General features: G+C 33.8%; 2 protein-coding genes and 1 long non-coding RNA gene across 3 annotated transcripts; 2 read left to right on the forward strand and 1 right to left on the reverse strand.

Annotated features, from left to right (window-relative positions):
* The first annotated feature begins 4,417 nt into the window (after window positions 1-4,417).
* LOC130495524 (secreted RxLR effector protein 161-like) lies at window positions 4,418-5,086 on the forward strand. Its single transcript, XM_056986928.1, has one exon. The coding sequence runs from the start codon at window positions 4,418-4,420 to the stop codon at window positions 5,084-5,086; it is 669 nt and encodes a 222-aa protein (XP_056842908.1).
* A 7,336-nt stretch (window positions 5,087-12,422) lies between these two features.
* Window positions 12,423-14,424, reverse strand: LOC108806617 (transmembrane emp24 domain-containing protein p24delta4). Its single transcript, XM_018578776.2, has 4 exons — window positions 14,119-14,424; window positions 12,956-13,168; window positions 12,791-12,867; window positions 12,423-12,701 (listed from the first exon to the last, which is right to left on the reverse strand). The coding sequence occupies exons 1-4, from the start codon at window positions 14,329-14,331 to the stop codon at window positions 12,557-12,559; spliced, it is 648 nt and encodes a 215-aa protein (XP_018434278.1). The 5' UTR covers window positions 14,332-14,424; the 3' UTR covers window positions 12,423-12,556.
* Window positions 14,425-16,767: 2,343 nt separating this feature from the next.
* On the forward strand, window positions 16,768-19,034 carry LOC130496465 (uncharacterized). The gene is made up of 5 exons (XR_008935605.1): window positions 16,768-16,858; window positions 17,076-17,251; window positions 17,341-17,438; window positions 18,360-18,832; window positions 18,912-19,034. It is a non-coding gene; the product is annotated as an uncharacterized LOC130496465 (long non-coding RNA).
* Window positions 19,035-19,816: the final 782 nt, after the last annotated feature.

Below are 19,816 nucleotides of genomic sequence, written 5' to 3' on the forward strand. Positions count from 1 at the left end.
GCCGATCACAAAGATCACCTTGTTCATTGATCCGATCATCGTTAGTTGCTTAGAATGAATCGATTTCATGATCCACTTAGCTTGCTAATATGATCCGCTAAATTGGTTGATAATGATTGATTACTTGCTTGAGATTTCATGATCACTTAGAAACCAATAGGATGAAACCGATTGCATCATGAACACTTAGAAACTTTGATTGCTAAGTTGTAAAAATATAAAACCGGTTGCATCATTCACGTATTGCATGGCATGCATTCTAAACTAGGTCGTATGCATCATGTAGTAAAATTTCCGAATGCATACTTGATTAAAACATCATCTAAATACTTGTTAGAAAAAAAAAATTTCTGGTCCTTGTGACAGAAAGAATTTATATAGAGTTATAATTTTTTTTTCTTTCTAAAATTATATATATGTTTGTTTTCAGATGTCGAAAATCAATAACTTTGAATATGCTGCCCTTAATTTCTCTGGAGATAATTATCTTCAATGGGCATTGGATACAAGATCATCCTAAAGTCTAAGGGTTTCGGTGAATGTATTACCGAGAACAACAGTGCTACTGAAAAGGATCGTGATAGGGCAATATTAATTATTTGCCATCACCTGATTGAGAGTCTCAAAGATCAGTACTTAACCATTGAGAATCCTCTAGAATTTTGGAAAGAGTTGAAACAAAGATATGATCACTAAAGCACGGTGCTCTTACCAAAGGCTAGACACGAATGGAAAAGTCTCAGGATCCAGGACTTCAAGTCCGTGGATCAATATAACTCAGAAATGTTTAAAATTGTTTCAAGATTGAAACTATGTGGTGAGGATATCACGGAGGAAGATATGCTTGAAAAGACTTTCTCCACCTTCCAAACAAGTAATGTGTTGCTACAGCAACAGTACAGAGCAAAAGAATTCAAGACTTATGCAAGCTTGATTTCATGCCTATTACTTGCTGATCAAAACAATAAATTACTTATGATGAATAGTGAGAGAGACCTTCAGGAGCCACACCTTTACCAGAAGCCCATGCGGCTATTGAAGCCGAGAAAGAGGCTAATCACGTCCAATCCCACAGCCACAGGCGTGGAAGATTTAATGGACGGGGCCGTGGTCGATACAATTCTGGCCGCGGACGAGGCAATCAATCTGGTCGAGACCAGAACAAGGGACGCTCGTTTGGACGAGGTCATGGTCGAGGCCGCGGGTCTTCATTCAAACCGCAGCACTCAAACAACTCGATCAAATCAGTATGCCATAGGTGTGAAATGAGTAACCACTGGACAAAGACTTGTAGGACTCCCAAGCAGCTAGTTGACCTATACCATGAAAGGGAAGAATCCTGAAGCCCATATGGTGATCCATGATAATGAAAACAATTTTGATCATGAAAAATATGATCTTATGGATTATGAAACTTCAGATGTTCTAAGGGATTAATTTCGACATTTGTTTTTATTTGCTTTGATATTATGATTTGGTGTTTTTATTTTATGTTGTTATTTCCTTGAATTTATTTATGAAATGAATTATTTTTATGAATTATCTTATAAGAAATACTTAAAATAAAATACCTTATATGAATTATTATATAATATGAAGTCTCTAAGTATCATCCTACTTTTATTTTTAGAAATGATAGAGGATGTGTTCGTGGTGGATAGTGGGTCGAGCCACACGATCTTAAGAGACAAAAGATACTTCATAAATCTAACCCTTAAAAACGCCAACATTTCCACAATTGCGGGTATAGCCAGTCTCATAGAGGGCCACGGCCAGGCCAACATTTTGTTGCCTATGGGAACACATCTCGGAATTTTGGATGCTTTGTATTCTCCCAGCTCTAAAAGAAGTCTATTAAGCTTCAAAGACATTCGAATGAATAGATATGATGTTGAGACTAAAGGCAAAGGAAGTAAAGAATTCCATCAGATCATTGAAATTGCCCAAGGCCAAAATAAGGTCTTAGAATCAATACCCGCAATATCTACTGGTCTTTACCATGCTAAAGTCAGTATGATCGAAGCCAATGCCACATTTAATAAATCAGCCATCGAAAATTTCACTTTATGACACGACCGGCTGGGTCATCCCGGGTCGACCATGATGCGTAAATTAATTGATAATACCAGCGGCCATTCACTTAAAAAAACGAGTTATCCCTAAACACTTAACGTGTACTGCTTGTTCACAAGGGAAACTCATAATTAAGCCATCACCAATTAAGGTGACAAAGGAAACTATTAATTTTCTGGAAAGAATTCAAGGAGATATTTGTGGACCAATTCACCCACCTTGTGGGACATTTCCATATTTCATGGTTTTTATTGATGCATCGACCAGATGGTCGCATGTATGTCTCCTGTCGACCAGAAACTTGGCATTTCCAAGATTGCTTGCTCAGATAATTCGATTACGAGCACATTTTCCAAATTTTCTTTTGAAGACTATACGTCTTGATAATGCTAGTGAATTCACTTCTCAGGCGTTTAATGATTATTGTATGTCCATGGGGGTAGCAGTGGAACACTCCGTGGCACATGTACATACAAAAAATGGCTTAGTTGAATCATTTATAAAACGAATACAACTCATAGCCCGACCATTACTCATGAGGTCAAGGCTGCCGGTTTCAGCATGGGGACATGTGGTCCTTCATGCGGCCGAGCTTATACGCATCAGGCCATCTACCGAACACAAATATTCCCAATCCCAATTACTCACGGATCATGAGCCAGACGTCGCCCATCTAAAAATCTTTGGCTGTGCGGTTTATGTTCCTATTGCTCCACCACAGAGAACAAAGATAGGACCTCAAAGACGGATGGGAATATATATCGGATTTGATTCTCCCACAATTATAAAATACCTTGAGCCAATTACAGGTGATTTATTTAAGGCCAGGTATGCGGATTGTCATTTTAATGAATCCGAACTTCCGGCATTAAGGGGAGAGAATAAGCTGGTAAAAGAAATATCATGGAATCAGACATCCATAAATTGGCAAGATCCTCAGACTCAAGTGTGTGATCTTGAGGTCCAGAAAATAATACATTTGCAAAAGCTAGCTAATCAATTGCCAGATTCCTTTGCTGATCCGAAAAGAGTGACTAAGTCACATGTACCAGCTATTAATGCACCAGTTCGGATTGATGTTCAAGAGGGACACAATCAAGTTGCTACAGATTCCAAAGCACGTTTAAAACGTGGTAGACCAATTGGTTCCTTAGATAAGACCTCGGGAAACAAAGAAAGGTGCTGAAACCGAGATTGGAACGCCATACAAGATCGTGGCTGATCTTACCCGAGATGTGTCCGGACGTACCAGACAGTGATCCTCGGGACGCCGAGGTTCATGGTACTGATGGTCCAGATAATAATGAGATCTCAATAAATTATGTCTTGTCTGGAAAACAATGGAATAGAAAAGATGTCAACATCACTGATATATTTGCTTATGAGGTAGCACTCGAACTAATGGATAATGAGGATCAAGAACCCACATCTATATATGAATGCATGCAAAGAAAATATTGGCTTAAGTGGAAAGAAGCCATAAACATGGTGTTAAACTCTTTAAAGAAGAGAGATGTTTTCGGCCCTATGATCCAAACACCACATGATATAAAACAGTGCGTTACAAATGGGTCTTTGTGAGAAAGAGAAATGAGAATGGTGAAGTCGTGAGGTATAAGGCCCGACTTGTTGCACAAGGATTCTCATAGAGACCAGGAACTGATTATGAGGAAACATATTCCCCTGTGGTGGATGCAACCACTTTTAGATTCCTGATAAGTCTGACCATAAGAGAAAATTTGGATATGTGATTGATGGATGTCGTTACAGCATATCTATATGGCCCACTGGATAATGAAATCTATATGAAAGTCACAGAGGATATTGAATTGAAAAATAAAGAGAGCTCTCGTGAACAACACTGCATAAAGTTGAATAAATCACTTTATGGACTGAAACAATCTGGCCGGATGTGGTACAACAGATTAAGTGAGTACCTAATCAAAGAAGGATATAGAAATGATCCTATCAGTCCATGCATTTTCATAAAGAAATTCGAAAATATGGGCTTTGTGATTATAGCAGTGTATGTTGATGATTTAAATATCATTGGAACCTTAGGAGAGATTTCACAAACATTCGAATATCTTAAGAAAGAATTCGAAATGAAAGATCTTGGAAAGACAATATTTTGTTTGGGATTACAACTTGAGTACATAAACAATGGAATCCTTTTGCATCAAATGGCATATACAGAAAAAGTACTCAAGAGATTTAATATGTTCGAGTCTCACCCTTTGTCCAGCTCTATGGTAGTAAGGTCTGTGAACCTTGACACGGATCCATTTCGTCCTATGGAGGACGGTGAGGATGTTCTTGGTCCCGAAGTGCCATAGGAGCATTGATGTATTTAGCAACTCACACACGGCCTGATATATGCTTTGCCGTGAACCTACTGTCTAGGTTTAGCTCATGTCCAACCAAAAGGCACTGGGACGGGATAAAACATGTTCTTCGTTACCTACAAGGAACGAAAGATTTGGGTCTGTTTTATACCAACAAAAATAAAGATGGTTTAGTTGGATTTGCTGATTCTGGATACCTTTCGGATCCACACGATTCTGGATCTCAGACAGGCTATGTATTTACGCATGGTGGAACAGCCATATCATGGCGTTCAATAAAGCAGACACTCATAACCACATCCTCAAATCATTCGGAAATATTGGCTATACACGAAGCCAGCCGCGAGTTTGTCTGGTTGAGGTCGATGACTCAACATATAAGATCAGATTGTGGGATGACAGATGACAAGGGTCCAACCGTGATGTATGAGGACAATGCAGCCTGCATTGCTCAGCTCAAGGACGGCTATATCAAAGAGGACAGGACGAAACACATCCTGCCCAAGTTCTTTTCAACCCACGAGTTGCAAAAGGCCGGTGTCGTCCAAGTGGTTCAGGTACGATCCAGTGACAATTCAGCCGACCTGTTCACCAAGTCCTTACCTACTGCGACGTTGAAGAAGCTCATACATCAGCTTGGGATGCGTCGACTGAAAGACCTTCAGTGATGCATTCTTCAGGGGAAGTAGTGTGTGTTGTACTCTTTTTTCTTCACCATGGTTTTGTCCAGTTGGGTTTTCCTGGTAAGGTTTTAATGAGGCAACATTAAGCATACTACGAACCCTGAACGGTTATGGCATCCAAGGGGGAGTGTTATAAATCATATGGTGGACGATCTATAACCAGGCCCAAAGAGAGAAGAGCCGGCGCACAAGGAAGAGAGAAGTCGGCTATACTGCATGTTTCCATATTACTCTTTCTTATGTTCTTTCCATATTTGTATTTACCTTTTCCTAGTTAGACTAGGAATTGTTATATTTTCATTTATCTTATGACAGTCTAATTATGACAGTCTTAACTATATATATATGGAACCTTTGGCTAATGAATAAGATAAGTTTTCTCACTATTTCACAGCAATATCCAGTTTCTCATATTAATTATTCAAGAATATAAGAAGAGAGAAAGTGAAGCAACACCAGTTTCTCCTTTGCGGTATGATATTGGCCATAATAGGACAACGTGCACAGCTTTGGAAACATACATAGTATGGATCAGCATCAAAGTGGATGTCTTAGATTTTTTTCATTGCCAGCATTGTCTTCATCGACAAAGGAAAGTGCACATGTGAGACTGCCTATGCGGCTGCAGGAGACGGGTTAGAAGAGACGGATGGAGAATTTAATTGTGGCTGCAAGAGAGAAATACCAAAAATTAAGAACTTACAAAAATTTATTCTTTTTGTTTCGTTCAAGGGCATCTGATTCGTTAATATCCTACGTCACATCTTGCATCTTCTAGGTGACCACGTTTCCCATTTCAGCTTTCTTACTGCCCAGAAAAAAAAAACAAAACGAAATTCAAAAACCAGCAACCTAAAAGGATATGGATATTATTGGACTCAATTTTTGGCATTCCGGTTAATAGGCACAGACCAAAACGAATGGGCCGAGAAGCACAAGCCCACGAAGAAATTAACGAGCTCGGAAGAAGTCATCGCGATCCCAGAGATCGCGGGATCAGTTACAAGGATGACGGAGTCGAGACTATTAAAGGGGCGAGGGATCAACACTTCAGGACACAGCAAAAACCCTAGAGAGAGAGAGCACATCACACACATCAACCTCTTTTACTTTGTTTTGAGTTTAATCTGGTCCGATCTGTTTTGTAGTATTCAAGCTCATTTTCATTCTTTGTAATCGATTTCTTATTCAATAAAAGTCCATTTTTGTCAATCGATTTCCGATTACATTGCTGTGTTCTAAGGATATTGTTGCCTACATCCTTTGTCACTCCCCAGTTTACTTTACAAACACTATCAAATACTTAGTGCAGGATATACAGATATGATCTGAAATGAGGAATCTTTTTATATGAACATACACACCTGACACACCTGCCACCGATTAAAACCTTCCTTCAGAAGTTGATGCGCTCTTGATATGAGACTGAGCCCATTGTTGTGGTGGATTTTGCCGATTTCATCCCATTGCCTGATATGCTTGTATGAACATCTGTACGTGAAGCAGTGATACAGAGAAGGAATTTATATAAGGAAAAAAAACAGAGGTAAACGATACGTAAACATCTTAAAGGGTCAAAAGAGTTAAGAAGAGAATTTAATAGAATAATGATGACTTAACTACAAAGACAGAAGAGTTGCAGAGACGTCTGAATTTCCCAAGAAGGAGAATGGGAAAAGTCAGGCTGCAGCTGGATAATCCTTTTTTTTATTAATCAAGAATCATTTTTAAAGAGTAACCTTAAAGTTGTATGTTATTTACATGAGTTCCATGCTGACGTGGCGGCACTATATTCACTCTCAGCCTATATATGGAATCATCCTTACTTCACTAGAGAAATTACAAACAAATGCCACTGTGGTTCCACATTAATAATCATCCTTATATCATACTTTCATATACAACACCTTAATAGCATTGTTGAAATCGTAACGTTGGAATCGAAACCAAATCTATGTTGCCATATATAGATACACAATAACTGATCGTTGATTAATGGAGCAATTATTACATTCGATACAATATTTTGTTAGAGTTTCATATAAATCGTTGACTAATAGACCAATTATTACATGCCATACAATAATCCGGTTGTCTGCCTGAATGCAATATGAAACGTGCTCTATGAAATCACATAATTACAAAACATTGTTTTTCTCTATTTTTATAGAGAAATAGAAAAAAAGAAAAACATTTTCAAGCTTGAGATTTGCGCCTGCAATACAATAGAAAACGTTTTTTCTTTTTGTCTAATAGAAAATGTATAGTTGTTTGTAGATATTAAAACAATGTCACTATATGGTATGATATACTTTAGAACGTTATGCGTGTGTGTAATAAATTATAGTCTATGAAATATTATTTTGTAAAATTATTTCATTAATATTCGAAAATAAAGTTATATGTGTGTTTAATACAATCTTTCTTGCATGTATGATTTTAGATTTAGGAATGTTATAATTACATGACTAAATCGAATAAAATCATTCGTACATCACATAGCCATAAATTTGACAATTTTTAAAGCTCGACTTACCTTTTTTCAAGTCAATCACGTATATATTAAAACAAGACATAAATGTATGTCCATAAATTTTCAAGACAATCACGTAACTGACTACTAAATTAGTGTTTGATTTGAATAAAATTATATTCTAAAGCTATTTTCAAGTCAATCATTTGCGTATACATTAGTTTTGGAAAGTTGTGATGAACGGCTATATTGGCAATCATTTGCAATATATAGGGAATTTAGTTATCAATTACGTTGATTGAGCTACTTAATACCAAATTTATAGAGGATATTGTTTCAATTACCTATCTATGCCAAAAATGGAAAGTATTTGGCGACGATTTATCATGAATTGACAAGCTCTAAATTTTTTATTTATTGCCTAAGATTACACATCTAGCCGCTTTATTTGTGGTGTTACTCCTATATAAACCAATGAGGTTGTTAAACAAGGAGGCATTCACTCAACAAAAGCAAAAAAAAAAAGATACAAAAAATGGCGGCGATGAATAACATCTCTGAGTTGAAGCCTTTTTCAAGTCAATGTGGAAAGTGGGGGTAAGATAATCCGACTATGGAAGCAGTATTCAACGGCGGGTGGTGAGACCATTGAGATGGTTTTCGTGGATTCTAGAGTAAGTTTCACGACTACTTAAATTTTTTGGTTTACTTATGATAGTCTTATATAGTTATATCTTTGTTTCTTACTTTGATTCTGTTCATCTTTACTAGGGTGATAAGATACATGAGACCGTTAAAAAGAATGAAGTCGGACAGTTCGTTTATCTGCTGCATTTCACTATTTTCTTCGATAAACAATGAATACAATATAATACCAAAGAGGTCTTATTTTTCTACATCAATATTTTTTATGTGTTTACATATTTTTATGTGGATTGATTTTCAAATGTAATCACTTAAATAATTCACATGTCAATCATTTTTTCTTTGTTAATCTAATGGCTAAAAATGAACCTTCCTTAAATTTCAAAAATAAATAAGAATGCACTTCCCTTATTCGCGACTATAGCTCCTTTGATTATTTTTTTTTTCCATTTTTTATTTCTTAATATTTCGTTTTTGTTTCCTATTATAGATCATTACTAAAAATTGTGATAATTATTTGAATCACGGATTTATAATTATCATTGCTTACATTCTTTGATATTTGGTATCATAGTCTAACACTTATTTGATTACCAATGTTTTCGTTTTTGTTTCCTATTATAGATCCTTACAAAAATAAGAAACTCTCACATTTTGCCTGACACACGTGGCACAATTTGGAATAAGGTGTGCTGAGGTGACAGACTAGGATAAAAGAGGCTTCTCCTTTATTTGTATAGTTAGATATTCTCTATTAAACGAAAATGTGAAATATAAAAAATTCCACTACATTTGTAACGACCCAGTTCTCGGCAAAGCTAATTCGGCCCAGTAAGACCCATTAGGATTGCAGGAAACTCTAGGTGAGTCTCTATATAAAAAGTGTTAGCCTATTATTTTATTCAGAAAATTCTAAAGTGTCGAACCTCTGCAGATTTTGATCCGTCAAATAAATCTGAGTCTGACCAGCCCCGACCACCACCTTTAGCGGCGAGATTGCCCACTGAACCGCCGATACTCGCCGAAGGTATAACCGGAAACCGCCATATCTTAATGTTTAGTTTCGGCCGTTTGATAAATCGATCATATCTCTCTAACCGTGTGGTATTTCGCAAATTCAAGACCACCATCGTGTTCGTGACGTCAAGATGTTCGATAATATCATTCTCCGCGGTGTTCCGCACGTGTAGATCATACGCGACCGTAGCGGCGTTCCCCAGGTGTAGATCACACGCCACTGTAGCGGCGTTCCCCAGGTTAACCGGGTCTTAACTGATTTGAATTCTGGTCCAATTGAAATCAAATCCGGTTAATGGAAACCGGCTGGTCTAATTCTATTTCAATTTGGTCAGGGGTTGACCAGCTTGGGTCAAAGTTGACCGGGTTGACCTTTGACCAGTGAGTTGATTTTTTGATCAGATTTCCGGTTATTTGTTTTTAACCGTTCAAAGAGCGTTTTGACTCAATTTTTCTCCTTGATTTCAGATTTGGAGTCTGTTTGAACAGTTGAAGTTCATAGCTACTACATTTCCACATTTCTAAGGTGAGAGTCTATTCCGTAAATCCCATACGAGTGTGAACTCTTCCTATGTTAGCTTAGATTTCGAAACATGAATTGAGTCTGTTTGAGTCGTGTTTGATAGTTAGTTCATTCATTGTAAACCGGAACTAGGGGCCTAGAGGATTCAACAGTTGATTGTATTGTGTGATGATATATATATATATATATGTGTGTGTGTGTGTGAGGGCGGGGATTCAGAGATGTATGGACTAGCAACACCACTATGGAGTGTGGGACGCAGATCGTGTAGGTCGTGGTGCATAGACGTTTGCATTTGACGCAGCTTTGGATATCCGTATGAGGAGATGGGGAGTGTGATCTAGTTTTGCACTATCAGCGAATTGTGTGTTGTGTGTGATGCCATAGGCATCTTGTTTGTTCATGTTAGAGCTAAACTTTCATAGTGAGAGTTCTATTTAATTAACTTGATGGTTTGCGTGTTTAGCATCTTATACCTCGTTGAATAACTCTCATGTTGCTTATCCTTCCTTTCTTTCCAAATTTCAGATGAGATTGACGAGTAAGAGTGATTATTATTTTATTTTGTAAAATACAGATGTAAATTATCATAACTATTTAAGTGACTCACTAATGATATTTTAGGAAAAATATTCTGCACCAATATATATTAGTCACCCTCACCCAATTAAATTCGGAGACACTTCATTTTTAGATTTTGTCTCCTAAATTTATGCTTAGTTCGAACAAACTCCATAAATGTTCAAATTATTTATAAAAATTACTAGATTTTGAGAGCAGATGTCAATTTTCATTTTTTTATCTATACTAAATATTATATATGGTTTGCAATGTGTATACTAATATAACATATTTAAAAATAACAATGTACTTAATAACATCGAATATATTTTTTGCGTTCTATAGTAAATTATATGACCGATATATAATATTTTGAAGATATTTAATTTAATGATCATGTATGAGTTATTACTATATTCTAAAAGGTTTATCAAAAATAAATATCAACATTAAATGTAATGTAAGAATTGTCGTCATATTCTGAAAAGTTTACCAAAAATATAAATTAATACTAAATGTAATTATCCTTGTCATATTTGTCATAATTCATGTTATATATTTTTGTAACCATGTCACATTTATTTTGTGAAAATGTTTATAGAGATTACATTTGACAAATCACTTTTCAAATAATGTCTAGGGGATATTTTTAACCTAACTTTCATCGTATACAAAGTATCAGCTGCCAAAAAAAAATCGTTTTCTATATTTGGGCCTTAAATATAATAATAGCAGGGATGCAAAATTTACGTTATCTTAGTGTTGTCGATAACCAAAATATACTTCAAATTAATCCAATTTGTAATTGTCTTTACAATATTTTAATTTTCCATCTTATGTCGTCAAAAAGAAAGTAAAATTTTTATATTCTGAAAATTAGCGTAACTTCAAAATCAAAAATATATAAATTTATTTATTGGTAAGTTAGTAAAAGAAAATATCCAAATATATCAGCCTAACATATATATGATTATATAAACAAAAAAAAATTGTCAATACAATATGTTTAATTAGAAATTTGAAAAATAAATTGAGCCGAAATCAATCATAAACCGTAGGTATTACTATCATCAGAAGATAATAAAAATTCTAAAATTTGAACCAGAGTTTTCGTGATACACAGTTTTAGAATAAAGCTATTTTGGTAAGTTTAAATTAATTGTTTTTATACTAGGCTGTTTAAATAAATAAAAAACTTTTCCAGGTAAATGCTTCTACCGAATTTTTAAGTTTGGTACAAAATTTAGAGAATTTCTATGAGGTAAGTTTAATTTAAGATAATAATATACTTTCTCACCAAGTCTATAGTTTCGACCGCTGAAAAAAAAATTTGCAAAATATGTTTGTGGTAGTTATTGAAAATTTACATAAATATTATTTCAATGTATCACGCTAAAATATGGTTCCAGATAATTAATGATAATAATTTTAATTTTCCAAAAAATCTGAAAATCTACCTATGCTTACTATAATATACAGTTGAGTTTTTCTTTAGAACCTTAGAAACACCATCAAATATTTTCAAAATATAAATGTTTGATTTGGACTTCTATATTTTTTCTATGTGTACCAAATATTTATAGATAGTTAATTAATATATATTGAGAAAAACAAAAATATCAAATATATTTTGACCACAAAACACATATATTCAGAAATTATCAGATTTTACAATAAAACATAAAAGTTTTAATAAATATTTCACTATGTGCTGCGCAGGTCTTATCCTATATTAAAAAAAAGTTATGAACTCTTAAATTGATATATCAAAAAGTAGAACTTCATTTACACGTGGGGGAAATTCAAACATTTCTAAACTAGCTCAAAAACCGTAGAGACCCTCTGCTTTCCCCAAAACCAAACTAGGTAGCCCCATTTTGAGAACTTTTTGTAATGGAGGTACTTACATTTTTACAAGATTATGAGATTCGAACTCAATTTTAGTACATAGGTCAAATTAAACCCCAAAATGTTCATTTTCCTACTGAAGAAAGTTCCAAAGAAAAACATTTCTTTTCTCAAAGCAAAATATAATTCAGAGTCTGTTTATTAGAGTCTAGGTATATAAATATAATCTAACCAGAGACGGATTACAAGTTAAATAAGTGAACAAAATTTGTATACTAACAGGTTCGAAACAGAGTGTTACAGGAAAACGAAACAGTGTTACAAGAAACAAAAGCAAAGGAAACTGAACAGTCTGTTGGTGTCTCAAGTACCCATGGATCACTCTCATCTAAATAAGCTTCTTCTTTTCAAAGTACTGCTTCAAGTACAAAATCTGTAAACCAGAGACCACAATGCAGATGCCTAGTGACATTATACTGTACCACGCGACTCGCGAGTTTGTTTTTTCACTCACAATCCTCATGTCTGCTTCTCTGCAATGTATGAAAGAAAAGAGAGGATAAAAGTTTGTTCAGATTCCTATTCATAGTTTCAAAGACTGCAGCTGTTAATTAAATATCACCTGTTACGGAGGTAAAGTAGGTTTTCATGTATGGCTTCAACTGAACCTTCGAGTTTCCTAAGCTCAAGCTCCACACCCTACGATTTAAGGCATAATGGTGTGTTTCATAAAGAGACTTTGACTTTATTGCACACTTGAAAATTAATGGGAAAATGGAGAGCTGACCTCAATCTTCTCTTTCCTAGCAATGGAGTCCCAATCCTTGGCGGCGATTCCAGTTTTCCAGTCAAGGTTGATGCTGATATCCTTGTTACCGTGACTATTCCCTACGGCCTCAAAACAGGCCAAGTAGGTTCCTGATTCCTGGGTTGTAAACGCAAACTGACCATGCGTAGCATTTTCGCTGTGGTGCAAAACGCTGCCATATGGTGATGTAACCTACAGTACAAGATAAGAGTTTCTGGTCAGTTTCATATATTCACACAAAAAACATGTATGCATCTGCTTTGTGCCCAGTGTTCTGTAACACATATGACAAACTTTCTACGATAACCCATCAAAGCTATGTGGTTGCAAGGAGAATCAATTTCTACTAACTAATAAAGCATATGAGAGTTGGTTGAGACATAACCATTGTAACAGGAAATTCATCAAGACACACTTAATAATATCATTCATATTTGCAAGCAAATATAGAGCACATGGTCGTGACTAATCCCAGTTCCAACTTCCAAACATATTCACTCAGATAACACAAATTGTTAACAAACCAAGTAAAAATATGTTGAGGTAAAACGTCACAACCATATTGGCATTACAAGAAAAGCTTTTCCCCTTACCATTCAATTACACCTAGAATTAGATAGGTAAGATCTAGACAAGGCCAACCCTGAAATTCATTGGAGCTTGAAACAGTTATTGATTGAAAACTAACTGATCAATTACATATTAGACTTTTTTAAATCAAAATTGAAGGCTGAATGTACATATAAGCCAATTAAAATTTGGGGTCCGAAGTGATTGTTTAGTCTAGGTTGTCTAGCTATGCCAAAGACCGCCGTTATATCAAGAACTGATGAATATACAATACATTCATAAAACGATCCCTTTGCATTGCACAACCATTGTGTCAATATGACTCTCTTTTCATACATGAGCATTCTCTTTCTTCAGTGAATCAGCTACTTGAGATGGTTTTGTTCTATTATTACCTTAACAGTTAAATGCACAACTTGAACAATCATAGAAAGACATGAACGCCACATCATGAGCATATAAATGTTTTAAAAATAAGGAAACTTGAATCCGAGCAATCAATTCAAATAAAAAAGAATTAACAGATCGAAGTCGGACAAAAAAAAATGATCCAAAAATAGAAAGGAGTTTACCTTGAGAGAGACAGTAGGGAAGATGGAATGTTCGTCGGAGATGACGAGGTAATCGGCCAAAACGACGACCTTGCTCTGGATTTCCTCCGACACGCACTTTGTTCCGGTCTTGGGAATGGTGAGCCACACGGCTTCGCATACCGGAATCAGCTCCGGCACCAGAAAGGTAAAGAGAGTCGAGAGTAAGAGCGTTGTCGCAAACTCACGCTTCATCTTCTTCTTCTTCGATGTAGCTAGTCTCAGATCTCGCCTCTGTTTCTTCTACCAACTAGATTTAATAGGAAGTTTAGTACTTAACTCTTTAAAAAAATAATAATAACATAAACAAAAAAAAAAAGTCAAAGAGAGTAAGATAAAAAAGTGAGTCACTAAACGTCGAATGTCATCAATAATATTTCATTTTACTATGATGGAACAACCAAAATCAACAGATAAACGGACCAAAGACCCAGCAGCCACACAAAGGACTTCAGCAACAAAAATAAGCTAAACATCATGCCTAAAAATTGGAACAAACAAAAGACCAAATACAACAAACAGAGGGGACTCAGAGCAATCCAATGGAGATTTCTCTCCATGAATATCTAAAAGTACATATATATATACATATAGACTATCTAATTTATTAATTTAGGGTCCTATTTTTTATCTACTGATACAAGTTGTTATTAACTTTTGGACCCTTTTAAAAATGTTGCAATCTAATTAATGCTACTTAAAAAGTTTCATTAAAACTAAACCAAGGTGGTGGTAACATAAAACTAAACCAACGACACTAAGCGCTGATACGGTTATTACTAAACCAACGCCTTATTAAATTAGATTAGGCCTGGTCAAATAATACACGACTCTGATTATAGAAATTCTTCTATAATGTCTCTATATGGACATCAGGTTGGTAACTGGTATACAAAATTGTATTTGCTTATCATCAGCTCATATCGATACATTTTCATCCATTAATATCATGTTCTTCTCTTCTTTATAGTGACACATTTGTATTTGTAATATGGCATCCAAACCAAAATCAATTTCTCTTCTGTTATAATTACATTAAACTTCCATCACCAAAACAATGTTCTTTTCTCTGGTAAAATTGTAAAATTCTAAAATTTATTAAGAATATAAAAATATTGTATAGGTTAATTTTCTTATAAGCCAAACCAATTAACTACTACACACTAAACATTATACATTGTACAAAGTAATGTTATGTACAACACATATTAAACAAAAATTAATTATTTACATGTAAATAAAATATATATATATATATATATGTGTGTGTCAAAGAAAAAACAAAACGATATTGTATCCACATATTATATAACACAAATTATAAACCATAAATCTGAAAATTATATAATCCAATCTCAGTTATATATTTTGAAGATTAGTCGCCAAATAATATCCGCGCTTTAGCGCGGGTACCTATTTAGTTATTTAATTATGAGTATCTAAATTATGACGAAAAATCTTTTGTATCTTCGTTAGATATTTTCAGTTAGGTTTCATGTAAAATTTAGATACTCGTAATCGAATAATAATTTTTATATAAACATACATATATATGTACTTTTAGATATCTATTGAGAGAAACCTGGTTGGAGTTGCTGTGATAGATACCCTATATCTATCTCTATTGATTTAGAAGTGAGTAAGCTGACATGGCTGGGTCTTACATGGTTGAGTGAAGGTTGTAAAACAAAGCATTGGCTTGTATCATACGGTTTGCTATTAGAGGATTCTGAAGCAGCTAGTGGACAGATGACGAGTATAAGAGGAGAAGAAGATGATGAGATACGGCATGCTTATGATGTTGATGTGCTTCAAGTGATATGAGCTTGGAGAAGATGATTGCCATGAGATCTTATTTCTATCTGTTGTAAGCGTCATTGTTCTTGTAATCCATTTCTGATAATCAATAGAGGAGTTAGAGATATCAATACTCTATTAGGAACCCAAAGGTTAAGCAGAGGCAATATGTTAACCAAAAAGTTAACCAAAAAGGAGGGCTAATAGCAACATAAGATTGAAATATGTTACCCTTAACAAAACTTTGAGCAATAAGAAATACACCTCTGCTCTTTTTACTTCAGTGATAAACTTTCACTATTCAAAATTATTTCCTTCAAAATATTCCAACGGAGTGAGATTTGAATGATGGCCAAGCTTTTGGTCTCATAACAGACCAACCACAACTTTATCATCAATAGAAAAGGTGACTATTAATTCTATGATGAGTCATATTTTCTATAGCCCAAATAAGAACATTTAACTGAAGCGAGAAAAAGTAGGAAAACACTCTCCTACTATGGATGCTCACAATACTATTTGCATCCCTTAGGACCCAAGATGCACCTCCATTCGAAAAGTTTGAGGACCAGTAGGAACCAATGTTTCACTTAAACTAAGATTATTATTTGATCTTTGCAACAATTTCTTTAGAGTTGAATCTATCAACCATAGAAAAGTGTCTGTGTAGCACAATTTGCTCTCCAGTGTAAATAAAACACATAAAATGACCTTTGTGTCAATAAATCTTATATAAATTGTTTTATTTTCACATTAACGGTTCATATTATGAGAATTTTTGAAATCTTTTTGTCTCATCTATTCCGTGATCTTATTCTTCTTACCTGATTTTTTTCCACATTCCAAAAAGAAAGCCAAAAGTTGGGATGAGGAAAGCGACGATGAAGGCGATGGTGGCAGCGAGAATGAAGGCAGTGAAGATGAGGTATGATTATGAGATAATCAATTCGTTTAAAAAATTGATTTAGTATATAATCTCTGAAATGTATTAAATTTAGATCTAGATCTTTCAGTTGCTAATATCATTTTGCATAACTGATTTGTCAATTAGTTAGTTGTTATTTTGCATAACTGATTTGTCAATAGTTAGTTGTTATTTTGAATCTCTTGTCTAAAGGTGCAACTGAGAAAAAAAATTATAGGACTAGGAGGATCTTAGGACGGAGTACATGCTGATTCCGGTTGGTCGAGCCGAAGATGAAGTGGACGCAAGTGATTTCCTGTGGAAGAAACATTGATGAAACAGAAGAGCAAAAAGAAAAACACCATGCCTCACGTATGTGGAAGAAGAAGTTTTTCAAAGAAAAGAAATAATATTGTAAGTAATGTAAAATTAATTTATTATATTGATATAAACTATGTTACTATACTAATATTATATATGTTTATGCATGTATTTTTATAAAGACAATCAAGACTGAAAAACGACCATGTCGAGCAGAGTTTTTTATTGAGACTCGCACGAAACCTAATGGAAGCTTTGTATGCGAAGAAAAAAAAGGGCGGTTAGTTTTACTTGATTTACCATATTTTTATAAGTTAAATTTACTTGATATTTGTTTTTAGGACAAGACTTGGGTTCACCCCCTATGGTGAATCTTTAAATTCACCACCTCCTTAGTAACAAACCGAAATGCCAACTAGATTAATGATTAAAAAATATTAAATAATTTTTTCAAAACCAAAAAAAAAAATAGTGTCAATTTTAATAATGCTAATGTCACTATCTAATCCATAAACTCAAACTCTATACCCTAAATCCAAATTCTAAACCCTAAATTCTAAATTATAAACCCAAACTCTATACCCTAAACCCAAACCATAAATCATAAACCCAAAAACCTGAACTCTAAACCCAAACCTATACCTTAAACCCAAATCCTAGACTCTAAACCCAAAACATAAATACAAAACCCAAACCCTATATCCTAAATATTTTAGATTAATATTGATGTTGTTCTTTTGAAATTTAAGGTTAAAATTAAAGTTTGGATTTAGAGTTCATGGTTTGGGTTACAGTCTAGGGTTTGGGTTTAGGGTTTACGCCTTTACGGTTTGGGTTTAGGGTTTATGGTTTGGGTTTAGGGTCTAGGGTTTGAGTTTAGGGTATAGTTTTGGGTTTAGAGTTTAGATTTTTTGGTTTATGATTTATGGTTTGGGTTTAGGGTTTAAGATTTGGGTTTAGGGTATAGTGTTTGGGTTTATAAGTTAAAATTTAGGGTTTAGAATTTGGATTTAGGGTATAGAATTTGAGTTCATGGATTAAATACTGACATTATCATTATTAAATATGATATTATTTATTTTTTAATTTTTTTATTATTAATCTAGTTAGCAATTTGGTTGGTTATTAGGGAGGTGGTGAATTTAAAGATTCACCATAGGGGGTGAACCCAAGTCTTGTCCTTGTTTTTACTATGTTATAGGAAGCACTTACGACATTGTTGGGCCAAAACTCACATGTGGCAGACAATGTCACTACTAGTTTGGATGATGAATATGCACAAGTGTTTGGTCCGGAGTGTCCTGGACGAGTACGGTGTGTTGGTCGTGGACCTACACCTTCAAACCAATGAACCGTTTAACTGTTACGAGACAAGAGATAGAAAATTCAAAAATGGTTGTCGACTTGAAGTCACAAGTGAAAGAATTATCAGATCAAGTTAAGGGAATGACTACGTTCATCCAACAAGTAATTGTACTTCAACTGGTGACCAGGTAATAATATAGTAATAATATAGTTTATAAGTTAATAGTATTTTTTACACTTTTGATATGTAGACTAATATGTTTAACTATTATTTTGGCAAGAGCATGGAATTCAAGTTTTGCTGTAGCTTTTGTTAACATACCAAATCCATCTTTTGCCAGCATACCAAATTCATCAAATCCAAATCAGGTAAATTCTAATTAATTTTAGTCCTATAATGAATGATTATTCAGAATATTAACTAATTTGTTATATAATTATATTCCAGGAACGAAATGATGATGCTGTTAGAGATTAAGACTCAGACGTTGGAAGCAATAGCAATGATCTTCATCAACATTAGTTTAATAATATTTTCAGCAACTTTCAGTTTATTTTATTTTATGAATTTGCATGATGGATTAGTTGTGATTTGATTGCTAATACTTTATTTATTAATTTAAATCGGGTTTTTATTCTTTTAATTAATTTTCTTGCATTTTATATACATTTAAAATTTAATTAAAAAACAAATTCGTTTATATTAATATAAATCATAAATATGTAAATAAAAATAATATTTTGTATCATTTGTATAAGTGAAATACATTAAAATATTTTATAAAATTTGATATAGATTTACAATCAATTATATACAAATGATGACAAAAATTTAAATCACTAAACTGTAAATGATACAATTATTAAAATCACTTTTTAAAACTGATATAAAATTAACATCAATACGTAAAATGATAGTAATACTTAAATCATTTGCTTTGATTGATATTATTATTAAATTAACTTTTGAAAAACTGATATAAAGTTAACATCAATTGTTTAAAATGATATAATATTTAAAATCTCTTGTAATAAATGATACAATTACTAAAATCATTTCTGAGAATTGATATTACTGTTACATCAGTTTATAATAAATGATTCAACAATTCAAATCAATTTTTTTTAATTGACACTAATACTAATATCATTTTGCATAACTGATTTTAAAGTTAACTATCATTTTCTTACAAATGATACGTTTTGAAATCATTTAAAATAATTGATGTAAATATATAATTTTATTGCATCAGTTTTAGATAATGTTAATTATTTATATCACCACTTTCAGAGTCATTTATTTAAATGATGTAAAAGTTTTACATCATTTATAACTAATGCAAATATATAAAA

The sequence above is a fragment of the Raphanus sativus genome, chromosome 6, assembly GCF_000801105.2.
Source record: "Raphanus sativus cultivar WK10039 chromosome 6, ASM80110v3, whole genome shotgun sequence".
NCBI lineage: Eukaryota > Viridiplantae > Streptophyta > Magnoliopsida > Brassicales > Brassicaceae > Raphanus > Raphanus sativus.